The 20,499-nt window shown below is 28.5% G+C and overlaps 1 protein-coding gene across 1 annotated transcript in view; it reads right to left on the reverse strand.

Moving 5' to 3' along the window:
• Positions 1-3,934: 3,934 nt before the first annotated feature.
• Positions 3,935-20,499, reverse strand: part of LOC114127991 (uncharacterized) — an 82,290-nt gene continuing 65,725 nt past the window's right edge. Inside the window, exon 6 of the mRNA XM_050208530.1 lies at positions 3,935-6,309. Within this exon, the coding sequence (XP_050064487.1) occupies positions 5,895-6,309 (415 nt within the window). The 3' untranslated portion in view covers positions 3,935-5,894. The remainder of the gene's footprint in view (positions 6,310-20,499) is intronic.

Here is a 20,499-nt window from a genome sequence, read left to right on the forward strand (position 1 = left end):
CTCCCTTTTTTACTACAAACTGTTCAGAAATTAACTAAGGACTAAGGAAATAAGGGTATAATAATAATCTATTATACAATATAATATGGGGAGTATGATGATTTAAAAGTTATTAGTAGTAATAAATTAATTTAGGACAACTTGTAAAAACTATCCGAGTACAATAAATACTAGACTAGACATTATTTTCATATTTTATATATTATTGACTATTGTTTCTATTATCCTTAATACAACATATTATAATTCAGAAACTACTCATTTGAATTTAGATTAAGATGCAATGACATTATCAAAAAAATCAAGTGGTTAATATTTAACAGAGAAAAGGGAAAGGTGTAAGCATATCTATAGCTAATCACGCTATATACTTAACGATGATAGTATACTACACGTTTACAAAAGAATGATTTATATTTATCGCCTTGGTACCTATATGCGTATGAAGGATAAAATAATTATACTATTATGTTGATATTATATTAAGAGTATAACATTTTTAATTAAGCTAAATGTCGGTTTTCTGCAGTGTTTACGACTTTGGCTAAAGTAATACTAAATTATATATAATAAACTGTTGATACTGGTCATTTTTTAATTTAATCACACCTATACTTGAATGCGCAATTTTTTTTTCACATACATACTTTTAAATACATTATATTATTATAATATGTCATTTTATATTCTTCCGGGACGACAAAAAAATTCAATGCTATTGTTGATAAAATATTATTATATAGATAATAAGAAATAAGAATAATTATTAACATATTTTTTCATGGGTAAAAATGTGTGTTTCTCACTAATCGATGAACTCATATTTTTGCGGTAATACAACGATAATAATACTATTATACTCGTAATACGTACTGTAAATAATATGTTGATGTTAATCACAAAAATACGATGTTATATTAAAATAAAATATATTAATATAACTTCCCGAATGATTAAAATAAATATCGTCTGCGGCTATACTATTATATAATACGAGTATATTATTCTATTACAGCAATCATATAATTTGACATGTCATAGTGATTTATCATTTACGAAAATAATATAATAATATTGTGAAATCTGAAATCGATTTCGTTCCGGGTCACTTTGTAGATAGTTGTCAGTATCAATAATAATAATAAATTATACAATCAGAATAATTGGCCTGTCTCTTTAATAAATAGCTTTGTAGTAATGTACCTGAAGTTCTTTCAAATACCTACTCTATGGATATCGCACTGTTCCCATCAAATTCCATCGAATCAAATATCCGTACAACTCTATAAACTAAAGTCGTGTTCGTCTGTCGTATTTATTTTATCGTATTCTCCAGATTAACACTGTTGTGTAATTACGATATCATTCACTTACCTTGATCTACCGGAAAATTTTCAGAGTTAAGCTGAGCTCAAATATTGGTCGCGAATCTTTTGACAACTATGTAAATGTTTTTTTTTTTTCATAGAATATATTAATCTGTATCTTATCATTCGGAAATGGTCAGAAATAGCGTTTATCGATTCAATCGATTAAGTATCAACTTCACGGAAATCGTACGTCTGTTTGAAAATTGATTCTACTGGATGTTGTTCACATTCATCAAATATTTATTTCACAGTTTTAATTTTTTTTTTTAACATATAAAAACATAATAACTTAATTATAAAACTTAGTATTTAATAAAAAAAATAATAAATATATACTAAAAACTTATTTTTTTACTTAGTTTCTAATTAATGTCGATTTGATTCACTAAAGTGTACTAAATTTCGTGTATTCAATAATTTTTTAATTTAAATAAAATTGTATTGCTGAAGTCTTGTATGATTTTAACCTTATCTATTTTTTTTATATATATTCATTTAATGCAGGGTAGAATCGATGAGTGTAACATAGCAATATTTATAATATTATAACCAGTATTCTACGAATTAAATTTTCTAAAAAAAAAAATTATGTTTACTATAGATTACTTTTTTAAATTTTTTGTGTATTTAAAAAAAAAAAAAAAATTAAAATTAAGACTGTAGAATCATCAATCAATAGGTAATTAATATTAACACTAGTCGGTGGAATCAATAAATGCTTATCAGAAAAGCCGGCAAACTAGGTATCAATCTTTTATTATTTATATCAGTGATAAATATAAAACATGATTCGCGGTGCTAGATGTTCTGATTGAGAAGGGAAAGGAGGAGATAAAAAGCTCGTCTTAGATTTTTTACAATAATATTATATAGATGAGTTAAAAAAGACTTTACTATCCTCCTTGATGATATAATAATATAATTATGTAATGTTAATATATAATATAATTTCATTATAAACTTAATAAAATCGAGTCAAATTATATGTCAGAGAGAGTTAGAGACTTTATATGATTTATTAATTACCAAAACGAGATAAAATTTGGTAGTAATTATGTGTTACTAAGTATAGAAATTCTCGACGATTCCGCTGTATTGAGTTTTAATTGTATTGTTCTAGTTGGATGATATTTGCAATCTGCTTGTATTCTGTAGCAGGGTTGTAAGTGTTACAACGGTTAACAATAAGTCAGGTATATACAGGTACAAAATTCGTTACAATAGACTAGTAATGGTTTATAATTAACGACACATTGAAAATAAAACTCGAATAATTAATTATATCTTCTTTATTAGTTTATTAAAAAAGTGCGTTTAAATATTTCGATTATCAAATAATAATCTAAATTGTGCATAATTGTAAATATATATACATATACATATTATATGTATACATAAATCGGACTCAGTTTAAAAAATTTACAATATTATTGCGATATAGCATCCGCAAAGGCGCATTCATACACATTTTCTCGGATTTTGACAAAATATTGTGTTTTGCTCCTAACGATCTAGGGACAACACATAAATGTCGATATAAATGCATACATTAAACGCCGTCTAACAATATAATGTCGATAATCGTTACAATTTTTATTTTTTTTCTCATCGTTTCTATACGATGCATGAATTTATACATCAGAAAAACAATCAGACAGTGATATTATATTATATTTGGTGAATTTGACCAGAAATATATAGTAGTTTCTTAAAATACATCTTATGAATTTCTAACCATTAGTAAAAAATAGTAAAATATCAAATTCAGAATATATATATATATATATATTAATTATAGAATAATCTAACCATAAAACGAATATTAAAATTAAATGAATTTCCGTGAAACCAACGTAAATACAATAATAATAATATGGATCTTGGTCAAATTCCCTACACTCATAATCCCAACAAATCAAAAACTTATTTAGTTAAATTATATACTTTTAACATTGATATATGTAGCTACATCATTAATTTATATTGCATAATTTTTGTATGTATATATATATAGGGTGATGTCTTTAACTCATTATTTCAGAGTTCACTAACGTTTTTGAAAATATTCATCTTAAATAATTTTAAGTCGTTATAAAACAACATAGTTAGAAAAAAAATTATAATTTTACTACTTTTTATCGTTTTATTTTCTGTATAGTTTTTAATCATAAACAAAAACATACATTCATCTCATATAAAATTCAATTACATTTACCTCATAATTTACTAGTGTAAAAGTTCATGTTATTTTAAAATAGTAAAAATATAGTTTATTTGGAAAAATGTTTTAGTTAGGTATTTAAAACTATAATATAAAATAAAATATTTTAAAAAACGCTAATAGTTTTGAAATAATGAATGTTAAAAAGATCACCCGGCATATATTATTATACCCGTTTAAAATAATAATAATTATTGTATACATTTTTTTTTTTTAATGAAAATTTGAAGGGATTTTGAGCGTACCTATCCCTAGTAATATGATATCTCTAGAAGCACGCGTGATATTGTTATAATAATAATATGGTTGAAATCTTATTTTATGCATTAACTACTCCACTACGTAGTAAAATATATTTTATTATTTTGTGCTATTATATAGGTACACAGTCGTTGTCTGGATACAAAAACTCGAATATAAAAATATTTGTGTAAAGATATATTAAGTGCACGCACGCGCGACCAGGCACTTGTGTGTATGCGTTTGACATCGGTTATGTAACTATTGGCTATGTTATGTAACATTTAAAATGATGCAATTATGTGTGGCGAAAACAGCTTAATGAGTCGTTAATATATATAATATATATGAAACGAACCAAAATTTAAGTTGACAAAAAACAAAAAATATACAAATAAAAAAAATATTCGATAATTAAATTATTATAATAGTTATACATAATAATAATATGTATGTGTATATATATATTAAAAGTAGTAAATAAATAAACAACATAAAATGTACAATAATATTGAAGTCAATAAATACGTATATAGTGTACAATGTACATACCTACTATATCAACACTGTAATAATATTAACAAAAAATAAATAAATATACACATACAATATGTCAATATATATATATCCATATCATGTATTTTAATGTATACATAACTGTACACTTATAAAGATTGAAGAAAACATAATATATTATAATATTTATTATGATGTACAACAGAATGATGAAGGAAAAAAATTATGATGAAAAATAAAAAAAATAATAAGTTAATAATGCGGGTGCTGAAGAAAAGGATATATAATATTATTATATTAATTTAGAAGCATATTAAGTTATAAGGAGATATTACGTATATTATATTTAAGAATAGTAAGACGTAGCGCTTTTGTTTGATAAAAAAAAAAAAAAAAAATTAACATGTTGTAATTCATCCCGAAGATGATAATTATAGATCGAGGTAACGAGAATGTATATAATATAAAACAAAAAAACATTTATTATTTTTTTTTTTAGTATTATAATATGCACTTATTATATGTTTATATGTAGTATGTATATACTATATACCTATACCTATCTACCTACCTATCGTTGCGAAGCAGTCGTAATTACTTAACAATATTACCTATTCATAAGCCTAAGGTAACATTCGAATGACTATAAACAGTATAATATTATTATATATTATATATTACTATTATTATAACCGCTCGCTATATTATAATATATATGAATAGTCGTATATTATATTATTTTATATTATATTGAATTAAAAATTGTTATAAAAAATATATAATATATTTAAAAAAAAAAAAATGGTTTGTAACGATGTATAAATTAATGCTACTTTTTTAACGTCTTTATAAATTGCGAGTGTCTATACGTGAAAGCGCTAATGCAGCGGTGAGCGCATTATTTAGGACAAGAGTGAATGAAAATATAAAAAACGGAGGAGGAGGAGGAGAAGAAGGAGAAGAAGAAGAAGAAGAAGAAGAAGAAGAAGAAGTAGAAGACTCGCGCGGCATGACGTGCGCACGTGTGTTACGTTGGATTAAAAAACAAACTATAAGAGCGATAAAAAAAAAAAAAATCTAGCTGAAAAATATCGCGTGGTTTTTTTTTTTTTGGCATAATATCATAAAAATTTATAATACAGTACAAAAAAAAAAATATATATCTAAAAATTTATGGATGGAGAAAAACAATCGGCGTCGAGTCGGAAACGGATGAGAGGCGTGTCGGCGAACACGATAATATTAATAATATTAGGTAAAATATTTAATACATATTTTAATATTTTAATAACGTGCGTATACATATTTTATAATACTATATATTATATTATTATATATTAGGTATTATATAATAAATTGTGCGTAGGCGCGCGACGAAGGAACACGACGACGACACGAAAAAAAGGGTCGTCGTCGTCGTCGTCTATTGAATAGGACTCGCGGAACACACCGTGCTCGGCGGCAGCAGTGGCGTCATCGTATCACCGCCGCCGCCGCCGCCGTCGCCGCCGCTGTAATGTCGTAGCCGGCGTCGTCTTGGTCATCGCTCACTGTTGCGGCGACCTGCTCTTGCCGCCGCCGCCGCCGCCGCTGGTTCCCCCCGCCGAGCCGCCGCCGTTCTTCCGCCTCTGCTTTTGTTGTTGCTTTTTCTTGGGCGACTGCACCATGCACGCGCACCCGCTGCGCACCTTTATGTAATCCAATTTCCAAACGTTGTTGTCGTTCGGGAACAGCGACTGGAACGTCTGCTTGCCACCGTTGTTGTTGTACTGTCCGCCGCCGCCGCCGACGCCGCCGTGATGGTGCCTGGCGTTCTCCTCGCGCACGATCGCGTACGAATACGAATATCGCTGCACGCACGTCGAGTGGCCGTGCAGTTTGCGTTCCATGAACAGGCACGGTTTGCCCTCGACGCCCGGCTTGCACGACACCTCGTAGAACCTCTGTTTGTCGGCCCCGTCGCTGAAACACAACACAAATCGATGAGACGACGACGATAATAATATTACAAGTACAACTGCTACAGACACCGTTGCACGTGTTCGAGGGGCTGAAGCTCGGGTCCGTGTATCGGACTCTTGCAGACAGTCTTTTCCAAGACCCACCTCCCCCCCCCCCCAAAAAAAGGTTTCATGACGATACGATGCGGTGTTTTTTTTATTAACACACTCGATATAATTTGTAGTGTACACTGCGGCAGAATGATCACGCGTCATCGCCTACTTTTTGATAATATGAAGTACGACACTCGATTGACGTGTGCGTAATACAAAAATACGAAATAATATCGCATGCGACGTGCATTGCGGCGTTCGAATGGCTAACCTAACCAAAAACATGTTAACATAATGTCGTATAATATACGTATATAGGGGCTTCATATAAATGATACGCAAACATTTATCATACAGCTAGTATAGTTGATGACCGGACAACACGATTTGGCCGTTTGGCATCCACGGCGGTAGGTTGGCTAAAAATTTGTGATCAGGAAATTACCGTGTGACAGGCCCACCTAATTATTCTAATAAAACGACTAGTTGCTCGCCAGAAACTTTTCCGGTATCAGCACACACTCAAAACAGCATAACCCCCGGTGGGCCAATCCGCCGCTGAGCGTTCATAATACATAATAATATTGTATATGAATTAAAAACAATCATAATCCTAAGAAGATGTCGGCAAAGAGCAGACTCTTGTCTTGACTGTTTCCTTGACCTACGAGTCCAAAACAACTGTATTTGATTTCAGTAGAGCGGCCACTCTCGTGTTGTTAGTTTTAAATGTTGGTATGAATTTATTAATTATATTATATAATTTAAAGTTGAAAACATTATCTGTGTTTGTATGTTAAGTCTTTTACGATATTTAGATTTCTATGAAAGTTATAGCAGTTATTTAAAATAGTATAGTATAAATGTGCTCATATTGTAAAAAAAAAAAAGTTGAAATAACACAATTATTTACTAACAGAGTGAGATACCAAATAGCGCAACGAGTATCCACATCTTCTAAGCACGGCGATCATAAAAATATAGAATCGGAAGGAAGACGTTTTTCCACGAACGCCTTAATCCAACTTTCATATAAATATATTATTATTATATTATTTTAAGCGTTTCTGTCTGCTCGCAATGAAGAACGCGTCGTGTATATTATTATTATCATCTAGAAAACCCGCACAACGGTTTGAAAACGTTTTCGGAAATGCAACGCAATAAAAAAATTGAAAACGAGATATCGTCGTCGTCGTTTTCTCGTCCGTCGTTTGTTTTAGTGTCAGAATAAAAAAATATTATAAACCTATTCGGCTATTCACTGCCGCCTTACAGATTCTGGATGATTTGGTACGTATGTTATATTGTATAGGCCACATGATAGGTAAGCACATGCGTATGTAATGTAATATTATACCTATAAGCTCGAGTGGAAGATAACGAATATCGATAATATTACACATATTATACTATGCCGACATACCACGCCGCGTCGCAGTATGCGTTTAATTAAAAAACCGTAAAAAATGAAATGAAATAAAAATGTAATACATATATTAATCTTTGCGTTTGTTTACGAGTGTTTAATATGTATACGCAATATTATGATAATATTATAAATTATATAGAATTATATACAGAGCCTTTCTCGCTAGTATAATACCACATTCTATAATCAAACGAGCGTTGCATCTATGGCACTATATTGTGTAATAAAAACGAAGATCCTCCGAGTATACCCCCCCCCCATTCTTATCAACAGTGCATTTATTCAAATAATTGAATCAGAATTATTTTGATATTTATAACCTTTAAGTGTATATTTTGAATTATTTAGATTTTTTTGTATCATTATTATCGAGTGTCCTGTGACGATACAAACATTATTTCCCAACCGAAATCACGCTTTCTCCCTGTGAATTATTGATCAGATGACTTATTGAAAATTTATAGTTATTTAAATCGACATTTTCAAACGAGTAGTTTTAACTTCGCGTATAAAAAATAACAAGTTCATGATAATTGGTTAGGTCTATTAGGATGATACAGGGACTATATTATGATGATTTTATTATGATTAATAAAATATGTATTTATCACCATTTTATAATTTGTGTAAATTATACATACTAATTAAGGTATAATAAACACTATATAAATTTAACAGTATGTCTATTTTATTTTTTTTTTTTAAACCATTTTTAAGGACTATTATTCTTTTTCTATTATAATACGTACGTTATAATAATATAGAAACTACTCGTTCAAATTGTTATTTATATACATCAAAATTAAAAAAAAAAAATCATATCCTTAATAATTAACACTAAAAAAGTTTAACTAACGCTTATAATAGGGGTAGCCAACATGAATATATTTTTGTCAACTACATAAAATAATACATAGAGCCAAAATGTTTGGAAATAGATTTTTTTAAATTTTTTATTTTATAAATAGTAGACAAGCCACAAGTTGGCCATCCCCGTTTTATAATATATATTATAATATAGAATCATCTTGTATTCCTGTGTATTATATATGTATATTGTATATAGTATATACATACACGTTGCGGTAGACCTCGTGTGTGTTTGATCTGACGATGAATGAAATGAAAACATTAAACAACTATTGATAGATTTATGTAGGTAGAATAAAATTTATAATATTATATTACCTACATTATATTTATGTTTACCTAATACTTATAACGAAGAATGGACTTCAATGTTATTGCGTTATTAGCAGAACTCTGAGTATATTTTATTTTGTATGTAGGTATATATTATTATATATTATGTCCTTCGCGTCAGTTTATTTCATTAATTTTATTAATTCGTGAATACGGTGGGGTCTCGCAAAAACAAATCACTGGTTTCTGACGTGCGAGTTTTTGTGTGTGTTTATTGGATGAAATCGCGATTTTTCAAACAACCAGTTAAAATTTAAATACGATGAATGAAAAATAAGTCATTGAGAGATGATTCGATGTTTATTATATAGTAATTGATCGGGTTTTAAAGCTGAGCATCTCCACGCACACACATATGCACATAAGTAAAATTATTATAATATTAATATAATGCAGTGGTTACAAAAAAACCACTTCGATCATGATGATTATTATCTCAAAAATGACCATGTTTTTCCCACGCTAAAATCATTTTCTTACGCTCCACGATAAGTCTGATTTATTAGTTGTACGTTTGATTCGTTTTTAATACAAACACGTTTTATTAGATTATTGTGGTATAAATGAAAACAAAAAGATTATTGTGAACTTTTAGTGTGATAATTTACGAGTTATGTATGTTTTAAACGTAGGTAGTAGGTACGCATACAAGAGCTACTATAAACACGTGTATATCACTATTTATTATCATAGAGTCGAGTTGGGTTTTCAGCGTAAAAATTCCAATATAAATATCACTCGTGATGGCATGAGACGGTTAAGTATAGGTTACCATGTCACACATGATATTACCTAATAGCAATCAGTCATAATATTATAAAATATATATAAAATCAACCAAGTTTATTATAATATTTCTCGTTATATACTGCAATGCAGCGCATACGATTAGTGGTTGTCTCATGACTTTTTTCTTACGATTTATAAAGGAAATTCTGAATTGTGATTATATCATATATGTGTGTATAATTTACTATAGTGACACAATTCCTTCCTAATACCCTCAATAAAATATTATAATTACCTGTTTATTTATAAAAAAAACTAACATTAAAATTTTTCTTTATTTTACAAACATAAAGCTAATGAAGAATAATTTATATGTATTTAGTTCTAAAAAAAAAAATAATAATAATTATTATTATGCTTTTATTTTACATCCTTCTTGTCTCCCCCCCCCCAAAAAAAAAAAAAATAATAATAATAATAATCCTGTTTGCCCTACAAAACTTTTGAAACGCTTATCAAAAACAGCAATTCTCAGATGAAAAAAAAGTAAATGATCAGTCATTCTAAGACCTACAGCCATATATTATATATATATATGTTACAATTCGAAATGAATTGCAAATAGAAAATTAAAATATATTATTCTATATTTTTATTGATTGATCATAAAAATGAACCGAATTTCGTTTATAGTTGGAGTTTACCTACCATCTATACATATGTATAATAATAATATATTAATAAGTGTGTATGTATACGAGCATTTAGTGGCTGCGATCGGAGTAATAATAAAGATAAACTAAAATAAAATGTTCGTATATACTCCAAAACCGGTTAAAGCATAACCGGAAACTGTAAAAGCGTCGAATGGTGTCAACGACTGATAGCAATAAAATACATTTGACTTTCGATAACTATAATATCATTGAATAACTTAATGGTCAGCTCGACTTCAACTACGTGGATGGGACTTTCAGAAATCCCGTATACCTACAACGAACGGAAATCACATATACATCGATGTACACATTTATACACGTCACTCGACCGTTATATAAGTCGGCCGCAGTGCATCGGTAAGTAGTGTTATTAGAAATAATATACCAATACTGTTGTTAACAAGGTAAAGCGCTTAATAGTGAATAATTGTGACAAATGAAAATCGAATCGGACACGGGTACGGGCGTCCTCGTGGCTTTAGATAAATCGTTTTCATCTTCGTGTGCACGTTTATCAAAGAAATCCGTCGACTTCTATCGCGCAGTATATATATAGTCAGTATACTCGAAATATTATACTAAGTGATTAATCGAACATACCTCCTTAACCTACATATTTTTTTTTCTTTACATTGAATTCAATAAAATTTTGATTTTTTGTTTATATTTTTTAAGTATACTTAAAGCCATATTACATTATATTTAAATGTTTTATGCTATTAGAGAACTAAGAAATACCATGTAGTGATAAAAGCTACTTTTTCAAATGAAAACTAATCTCTATTACTAAAAATCGTTAGACAGATGAATATTTTTTAAAATTTCAATGTATTTCATTCAAAATTTGAACAAGTAATCTCTGAGTAAGTAAAATTTTAAAAATATGTAATATTAATTGTAATGCTAACATTGCTAACTATACTTGTCAATTTTTTAGAAATTAACTATGTTAATAGATTATGTAAAATTCATTAGTAATTACTAATTACTATAAATTTAAATTCATCATAATCCTTGTATTATCTTAACCTATTATTATGCTAAGTATACAAATTTAAATACCTAACTCATGAACTACTTGAACAAATTTAGATTATATCAAAATTTAAAAAAATTAATTTAAAGAAAAAAGGGTTTCATTTGAAATAAAAAAAGCAGGTCTCTTAACGAAAATACAAGACATGTTCATGTGAAATCCTTAAATCAAATAAAAAATCTACGTATTTTGATTTACAGTCTAGCTGTAAGTATATTTAAGATTAAAGAAAAAACCAAAATTTAAATAAATATTTTATTAGAATAATAAATCGGATGAACATGATTGGTTAATCACACAATATATTGCATAATATGTTTGATAGTCAGACCAATATCGTAATAGGAAAATGCATTAAGAGAATAAAATTATTATTATTAACATCACGGATTAATTTTTACTTTTGAGTTAAAAATAATATATACTTACGATACTACCTATCAAGTGATCATTATTATTTTTTATTTTTAATAATATTATTCAAACGAATAACCCATCGTATTGTGTTATAAGCAACAATTAAATATAATGACAAAATAGTTTCAAGATATTTTAATGCAGAAAAAACCAACCCAGTTAAGATAACATCAAAACTTTGATGTTTTACCAAAAAATAGCATTGATGGAAACATCTCGATACTGGTTTCTGATCCGGTTTGATAACCATTTATATGGAATGATTAACGTTGTGAAACAGTGTAATAAATAAGACTGGTGTTTTAATTGCATTTTATTTAAACTGATGTATCATTCGAGTACTAATTTAATTTCATATCCAACTGTAATTTCAAAAATAAATATGTAAACAGTTAAAGTCTCACTTTTCCGTTTCAACAACGAACGTGCGTATAATATATGTACAATAAATTATACCAATATTATTTATACACAAAAGGAAAAACGTATGTATGCGATACACCATAAATTCATACATTATATTATACGTATATACACATATTATATGAATCGAGAAAATATGCGTTCAGCGTGAGCTATATGGTCATAAATTACTAATAATAATGTTCTATTTGTTTATAAATATAATACCATGAGCCATTGAGTAAGATGTACGATCCGGCTGGAGATCACTTTTATAAGCACTATTCGTGATGAAATCGGTTGTAGAAAATTCAATCGTCCGAAGTCCACAACCTGTGCTTACTTTTCAATCTCGCAATTATTATATTATCATGTTGTTATGCACCTACCTACGTCCTACATATTATTATAATGAAAACAAAAATATTTCAAAATACTAGGCAAATAAATTAACGATACAACATAAAGTAAGTAGATACATAAATATGACATACACACATACATAATATATTATATATGTTTCGATTTTAAATAAATTATAATAACGCATATTGATTTAATTCTTCCTCCCCCTCTTCCCTACCATTTTCAGAAAGAATCAATATAGAATGTTATAATAGGTATATTATATTATATTATACACTTTGAATATAAAAATAATATTTTATTATTTATTGTTTTTATTAACGTACGTATTTGCAGTGCGTATTGTGTAATCTAAATGAAAAATTATTATTTAGTATTTTAAACATTTGACATTGTACCTACTGTGATGTATATACATTTATATATTTAATTTATATGGTTACAGATGCTAAGACGGAAAATAAAATAATATATTATAATATGAAAAATAATGCTTATATGCATACATCAACATATGCGCTGAAAACATATATTTTTTTTTTATTTTAAATAAAACAAAAATGATAGACACTTTTATAATAATATCATGCGTATTCGTGTTTTAACTCTAAGAATAACTAAGAATATATTATTAATGCGTTACGTGCTAATAACTGGTTGAGAATTTGTTTTGTAACTTTCAAATTCATGACACATTATTATACATATACCAATATACCTATATAGTGATCCACACCGTTTGGATTAAGATAATATAGTACATATTTTATATTCGATTGTCACTACCACCCTAAAGTGAAAACGTGCCAGATCACAATGTCCATCGTCATACATCGATCAAATGTCACTGAAAACGTCGTCGTATTTAAACAATAATTACTAATTAGTAATAATTTTAAGACGTTATACACTACTACACCGTCCAGACAAAGCGAAACATAATTTTATAAAATCGATGATAATTTTTAATGTGACGTAGTAATTCAACTGATTGTATTGATTGTAAAGTTGAACGGTTAGTGGTAACTGGTTTAAAATGCAATAGAATTCGAATAGAACTGCTAGTTTCTACTTTCTGGCACGTGCATCATACGCATAGCATTTGCTTATCAACATTGTGACATACCACTATTATTAACCGCGAGATTCGGCCAATGACAGTGCTAATTTTTTTTTTCGAAAACCACAGGTGGTTGCTCTTATAGGTAAAATATTTTGTTGAAAATAAAAGTTGAACGAAAAATAAATTTCTAATTATTGCTCAATATTTCTCGTATGTGTTTCAAAGAAAATCAAAAAACTTTGGTTTCTCTTAATGAATTATGAAATGACACGTCCGAGGAAACGCCGTCGTTCATAGATATAAGATAATTTAAATAAATAGATTTGAAAAAAAAATAACGTTATAGGTGCAAACAAGTATAGTAAAGGTACCTATAGGAATTAAAAATGTTAAAATATTAGCATATTGTACAAATCAGGTAATTTATAAGTCTCGCGTTGAATAACTGTATAAAATAAATGAAATGATAAAATGCGATATCTCCTGCTTGCATGATGAACTTTCACGCACGCTGCAGGATAATATAATATAGTCCGCGGTAACAGTTTATCGAGTTATAATTACTATGTTATCTGCATAATATTACTATTTTAAAATTAATTAAAAATGTACCGGCGGCCTATGAGCTAAAACGGTTTTATTCTGTATTCATATTTCTATTACACGCAGTCCACAGTTGTACTATTAGTATGGTGATTTTATTTCTAATGTAGAAACCTATGCTAATATACAGGAAGAAGTAAGTACCTATGCAACAATAAGTTATAGATAAGTTTATAGGTAGTATTATTAGTGTCTTATTAATCATGGTAGCTTTATTATATAGCATTACGCAACAATAATTCAACGAGGATAAATAAGGTGCAGAGGTATACTTTGAACTGATTTTCTTTTCACAGTAATTTGCGATGGAAACTATGTGTAACATATTTACGAGTATCTTTTTGAACTGCTGTAGTAAGTTATATTATTTACTATTATGAGATAATGCATACTACCGCTTTTCGATCTCAGTGACGCATCACATAATATAATAATTGATGATACTATATTTTATTGAACAGAGATTCCTAACCCATAAAAACACTCTACTGTATTCCCAACCCCTATCAAAAAAATACTTATTTAGTATTTACATTATAGTTTGTACGATTAATAGGGAAGTTTTTATTTTGATTTCAGGTCAAATAGTTCATTCCAAGTACGTTATGACTAGGACAAGCATTTTTTCTCCTAAAACATATGAAGAATATCTTTAAAATATAGGATTTAATGCACCAAATATATTACAACACTTATAAAAGAGCCTTACAAATCGTGTTTTATTTAATGATACAAATTAATGGTTACCTATACAAAAATCAGTTTATACACGCGTTATTTTAATTTATGTGATTTCGAGTTATCGCGATCGGTGTATGTCATATAAATAAAATGTTACATCTATGTATACACGTTTCCTTATACATCTACCTGCACATGACGAATGTTTAGTCGGACTGTTGTGCAACCCATCTCCGATTTTGTCTATGTAAAATCTTAATATGAAATAAAAATAATACCTATGACCACATAATTTAAATAAATAATTTATTAATACCTATTATTTAATTTATTTTTTCATATAAGTGGATTAATTTATCGAACTGGAATCACTCTTATAAAATATAGACAGACACGACAAATTTCCCTCGATCTATAAAAATAATTCATGTTTAAGTTGCATGAAACAAGTGTTGTGCTTGGAGAAAAATATTTAAAAATTTTTTTCTTTTTTGGATAAGGCCAGAAATAATATCTGCAGTCTACATATTTTAAACTCACTACTAATATTGCACCTTATACTAACTGTGCCTCATTTGTGTAGCCCAAAAAGCGTTTATATAATATTATTATGTACGCACGCGGTTTCAATACTGATTACGCGACGTGCAGCTTATTGCCTTGAAACGGCTGACGATTTAAACGCGTTGTCAAAACTCGTCGAGACGAAAAACAATATAATACATAATAATACGGATGCTTACACGTAAAATATAATAATACGACGATACGATGATGACAATATAATATGATTTAATAATAATATTATGCGTTTGCGTACGAGTTTTTCTCGCACAGCGTGGCGGCGACGACGACGGTGTATACGACAGAATAATATTATATTATTGTATTCGATTCGCGAACACGACAGTCGGTCGCACGTGTATTATAATATGTTATGACGATATTTGCATACGGTTGTACGTATTATTATATGCGTGTCTTAAACTGCGTCCGCAGCGCGACACGTCTGCCGGCGAGGTGGGTCGACACGAGTACGACGAAACGCGCGTGTCGACGTACAAATCTCTCGACGTTATACATCCGATATGTCGGATCCCGACCTACAACCATCTACCCCGTTTCCAGTGTTATAGCAACCATACGAGTATATAGACCGTATAGTGTTACTTTATTACAAAAAACACTGTAGGTACACGCCTCGTCGATGTATATACACCACGGGTACGCCACACGCGAGGTGAACATGCGTTTCTGTAGAATTTTGTAATTTTTAATGTAAAGTCTAACGCTTGCCAGATCGACTTGTTAAAGTCATATTGTACAAGAACGAGGCGATAGCTAATTTTTAAAAATTGTGTTTCGCAAAGAACTCAAATTATGTAAAAAAAAAAAAAAAACATTCATTTACTTTTTGAAGAAACATTAGTGTTCACCTTTAAAATAATCAACTTATTTATTGAATACATATATACCATAATATGTTTTACTAGTGTTTATTTCTTGAGTAGTTGTGAATTCAGTTTTTTTTTTTTGTGTTTTTTAAATTTTCTCAATGGCAATACTATATAGATACTTGTTTTCGTGTTTAACATTCGATACAATTATATAATATAGATATTATATTAGATACATATCAGTAATTCTAGAAGAACATCATGGCAAACATTATGGTTTTCTCAATATTTTTTCAAAATTTCAAAAATATCATAAGAAAACCTTCCTGCTTGCAGTTGACCTATTAGGTAACAACTTAATTAGGTAGTGTATTGGTAACGAACATATTATTTTATGCAAAGTACAACAGGTATTTAATATAATTTTCATCAAAATAAAAATTTTAAATACATTTGTTTTAAGATCTTTGTTTTTGATTATTATTGTGTCGTATGAACTAGCTGAATTTCAAATGATGAAATTTTAACAATTTTGCTATAACTAGTGAACATTTAAAAAAAAAACTTGTTTTAGTTTAAACGTATTATAATAAATTAGTTAAAAAGACCACAGTTTGCAGAGTAAGTTATGTGTTTAATATTATAATTTGTACTGAAAATAATAAGGAAGGTAGTTGAATTTCATATTCAACTTTTTTTCGTCTATAATCAATTTACAGATGTAGATCTAACTCCCGGTGACCTTTTTAGTCCCAATTCACCCTCGTATAAAAATTCAAAACCCATATCGCCACTGTATAACGTGCAATTAGTAGGTAGTATAATATTGTTCTAGGCAATTATTTCATCATAGTAAATATAGTATATTGTATTACCTATAATCGTATATACTCATCTGTTAAATAATAATATTAAAGCGATACGTATCTATATAGTATCTACCACCACAATAAAAATAATAATAATACGATATTAGCTGGCAGCACTTACACGGCACGCGTATTAAAATTATATTTAAACACTCCGCCCGTGCATGTTATTTATGTATATTTTACTAGCGCATAATATTATGTTTGTGAGTGTGTGTATATTATCGATATTCGAACCCGTCTCCAAGTGGGTACCTATACCTATAGCATTATGTGTGCGCGCGTGCATTTAACGTTTTTTCCGGTCGGACATTGTTGAATGGCCAGACAACTCGAGTATATCGTCATGATCAGAGGAAAAAAACGATAATGAGCAAGGCAGCTGATGACTACGGCTTACGCGCGCGTTATGCTGTCGACCGTGTAGAGAACGTACCTATATCGGAGAACCGGAACGGTTCGACGGACGTACAACTAAATATATAAGCGCACGCGCCGTGGTTGGGGTCGACGATAATATATTGTTAAACTCGAACATTAATACTAGTCAAAAACTTTAAGTTGTATGAGAGTTGTTTGAACTATTATAATATATTATTATTACCTAGTTCGATAATTTCCAGAAGACTTTGTATTCGCGTTTAGTGTTGTCTCCGCATTACTAACGCCTATGTCGAGTTTATAACACAAAACTGAAACTGCTAAATCTAAATATCGGTATGTTATGCGTTAGAATTATAGAGCTAACAACATATTAATATGTGCATATTACGTATTTTAAGTACGTATATAAATTTAAAAGTCCGACTGAATTTAAATCAACAGTAAGAGGAACTACTTAGTTTTATGCGCGGATATCTAATCTATAGTACCTAAGCTCATATACCAAATACCAATAATTAAAGTGTATAATTTGTATTTTGTATCGAAAAAAAATATTTAAATTTGTATTTTGTAAGTATTAGAAAAAAATATTTAAATTTAATACTGTAATACAAAAAACATTAAAATCTATATGGTCAATCAAAGTGCTATAGTCTTTAGCCTACAATGTTTATACTTTATAAACCGGGCCTGCCTATATAATATGTTTAAAATGTAAATGACGAGATGCTTGCGGTTTTTGGTTTTAAAATATTTCGATTTTTTTCCCATGTTTTTTTAGATTTGCTCTTCTTGACGTATAATATATTGTATTACATTAGCTATGTTAGGTATACTTTTATCGCTAGCATATTATAATATCGTATTAAACGCATTCATTGCGTCCAAAAACAATTTGTAGATAACTAATTACGCGTGCGGTATCAGTCGCTCGTATAGGTACTTAAGAGACGACGTTCTTGCAGTTTTAACTATAATATAATAATAATGTAAATTTCGAACGTGGTATAATTTTATAGCTACATTATGTTTGGTTTTTTTTTAACAATTAATGATTATTAATCAGTTCGGAGAATATCGTAATGACCGAGAAATTCAAAAAACACGATAAAAATATAGGCAATATCAACAATTTGTTGTTCACTCTATACCTATATCGTTGTAATCCTTTTTTGTAGTACTAAACTATAATGGCGTATGTGATGAAAATACATTTTACTTATACAACTACGATGTAAGTATAAGTACTTATGTAAATCAACTTTAAGTGCAGCTTTGTAACTATAATTATTCTATATAAATAATAACGTACATATATAGTAGTAACTACAGAATTATTAATTTTCGAGAATATAACATTGCATTCGTAAACTTACAAGATAATACTAATAGATGATATATAATAATATGAGAATTTAATTCAAAATACCATGCAATATATTAAATAAAGTAATGTTTGAAAATATAATTGAACAATAATACGTTTCTTAGTCAGCCCTTATTATACAATACCATTTATAATGCATAAAAGTATAAACTGTATAAGAGCATTTTCATTGAATACTTTTAAATCTTAATACACTATTTACAAAGATAATCAGTCAACAACCTTGTTAACTTTACTATTTGAATACTTATATTTAAATACTTTTTCTTAGTAGGTATTTGTATTTCGAGATACCAACAGCATTAAAATAAATTTAAGAAGTAGGAATTTAATAAAATGATTAGGATTAACATTTTACTTAAAGTTTAAAGTATTGACTTACAATTTATTAGAATTTGAACCTAAACAGTTTTTAAATTTGATAAATAACTCTAAAACTAAATGCTTAGTTACTTCATTATTTTAAGTTACCTTTAATATAGTTAATAAAAAATATACAATTTATTCATTGTAAACTAATAGATTTAAATTTAGGTTCTCATTAAGGACTAACCACTAGTCAAAGTAAAAACTGTTGTAGGTTGTAAGTTTTTTATTTTTGTATAGTGAATAATCAAATTAAACCAATTTTATTTTTTTGACTACCTTTAACAAAAATAAAATACCTACTTGATAAAATTGAATCTACATTTTCAAAAATTAGCTACTAATATAAATCATGCGAAATTGAAAAGTCTAAAAAAATGCTTACTTCATTTTATTTTAAAAAATATGTATGAAGTTAAACTAATTTAAAATTCGCAGAACATAAATAAAAAATTATATTAAAAATGTTAAGGATATACATTATACATATTATATAATAAAAAATTAAAGCATTTATATATATATATGTGTGTGTGCATATATAAATATCGGTAATTACCGATCAAATGAAATTTCTGAAATTTCTGATATAGTCTTAGGTAGTTCGTCTGGATGATGTCCCCTGAAAACAAATTAAGAGTTTTTCTACTAACAGTGCATATTCATATTATACCTTTTTAATTTATGTCCGAATTTCGCAAAACACATATTACTACCTATTCGATATTCGTAAAATATTAATTTATGGTTCATTCGCTCTATGTAAATGAAGATCTAAATGTTTAATATCATGTTACCTATACAATATTCTTATTGTAGATAGTTACTTTTATGCACGTTTAGGTAATAACAGTCCCTATTTTATTTTTATTTTAAAGAAATACAATTTTGTATTGAGTAAAAGTAAACTGTACACGTATACTTAATATACAAATAACACACTTTTGCGACTGATATATTGTGCACATGCACACAGGGGCTGTATCGAAGTATTCATAGTTTGTACACAGTGGTACCACGATGTCAAGGACCAGAGTGAAATAT

This window comes from Aphis gossypii, chromosome 1 (genome assembly GCF_020184175.1).
Source record: "Aphis gossypii isolate Hap1 chromosome 1, ASM2018417v2, whole genome shotgun sequence".
Lineage (NCBI taxonomy): Eukaryota > Metazoa > Arthropoda > Insecta > Hemiptera > Aphididae > Aphis > Aphis gossypii.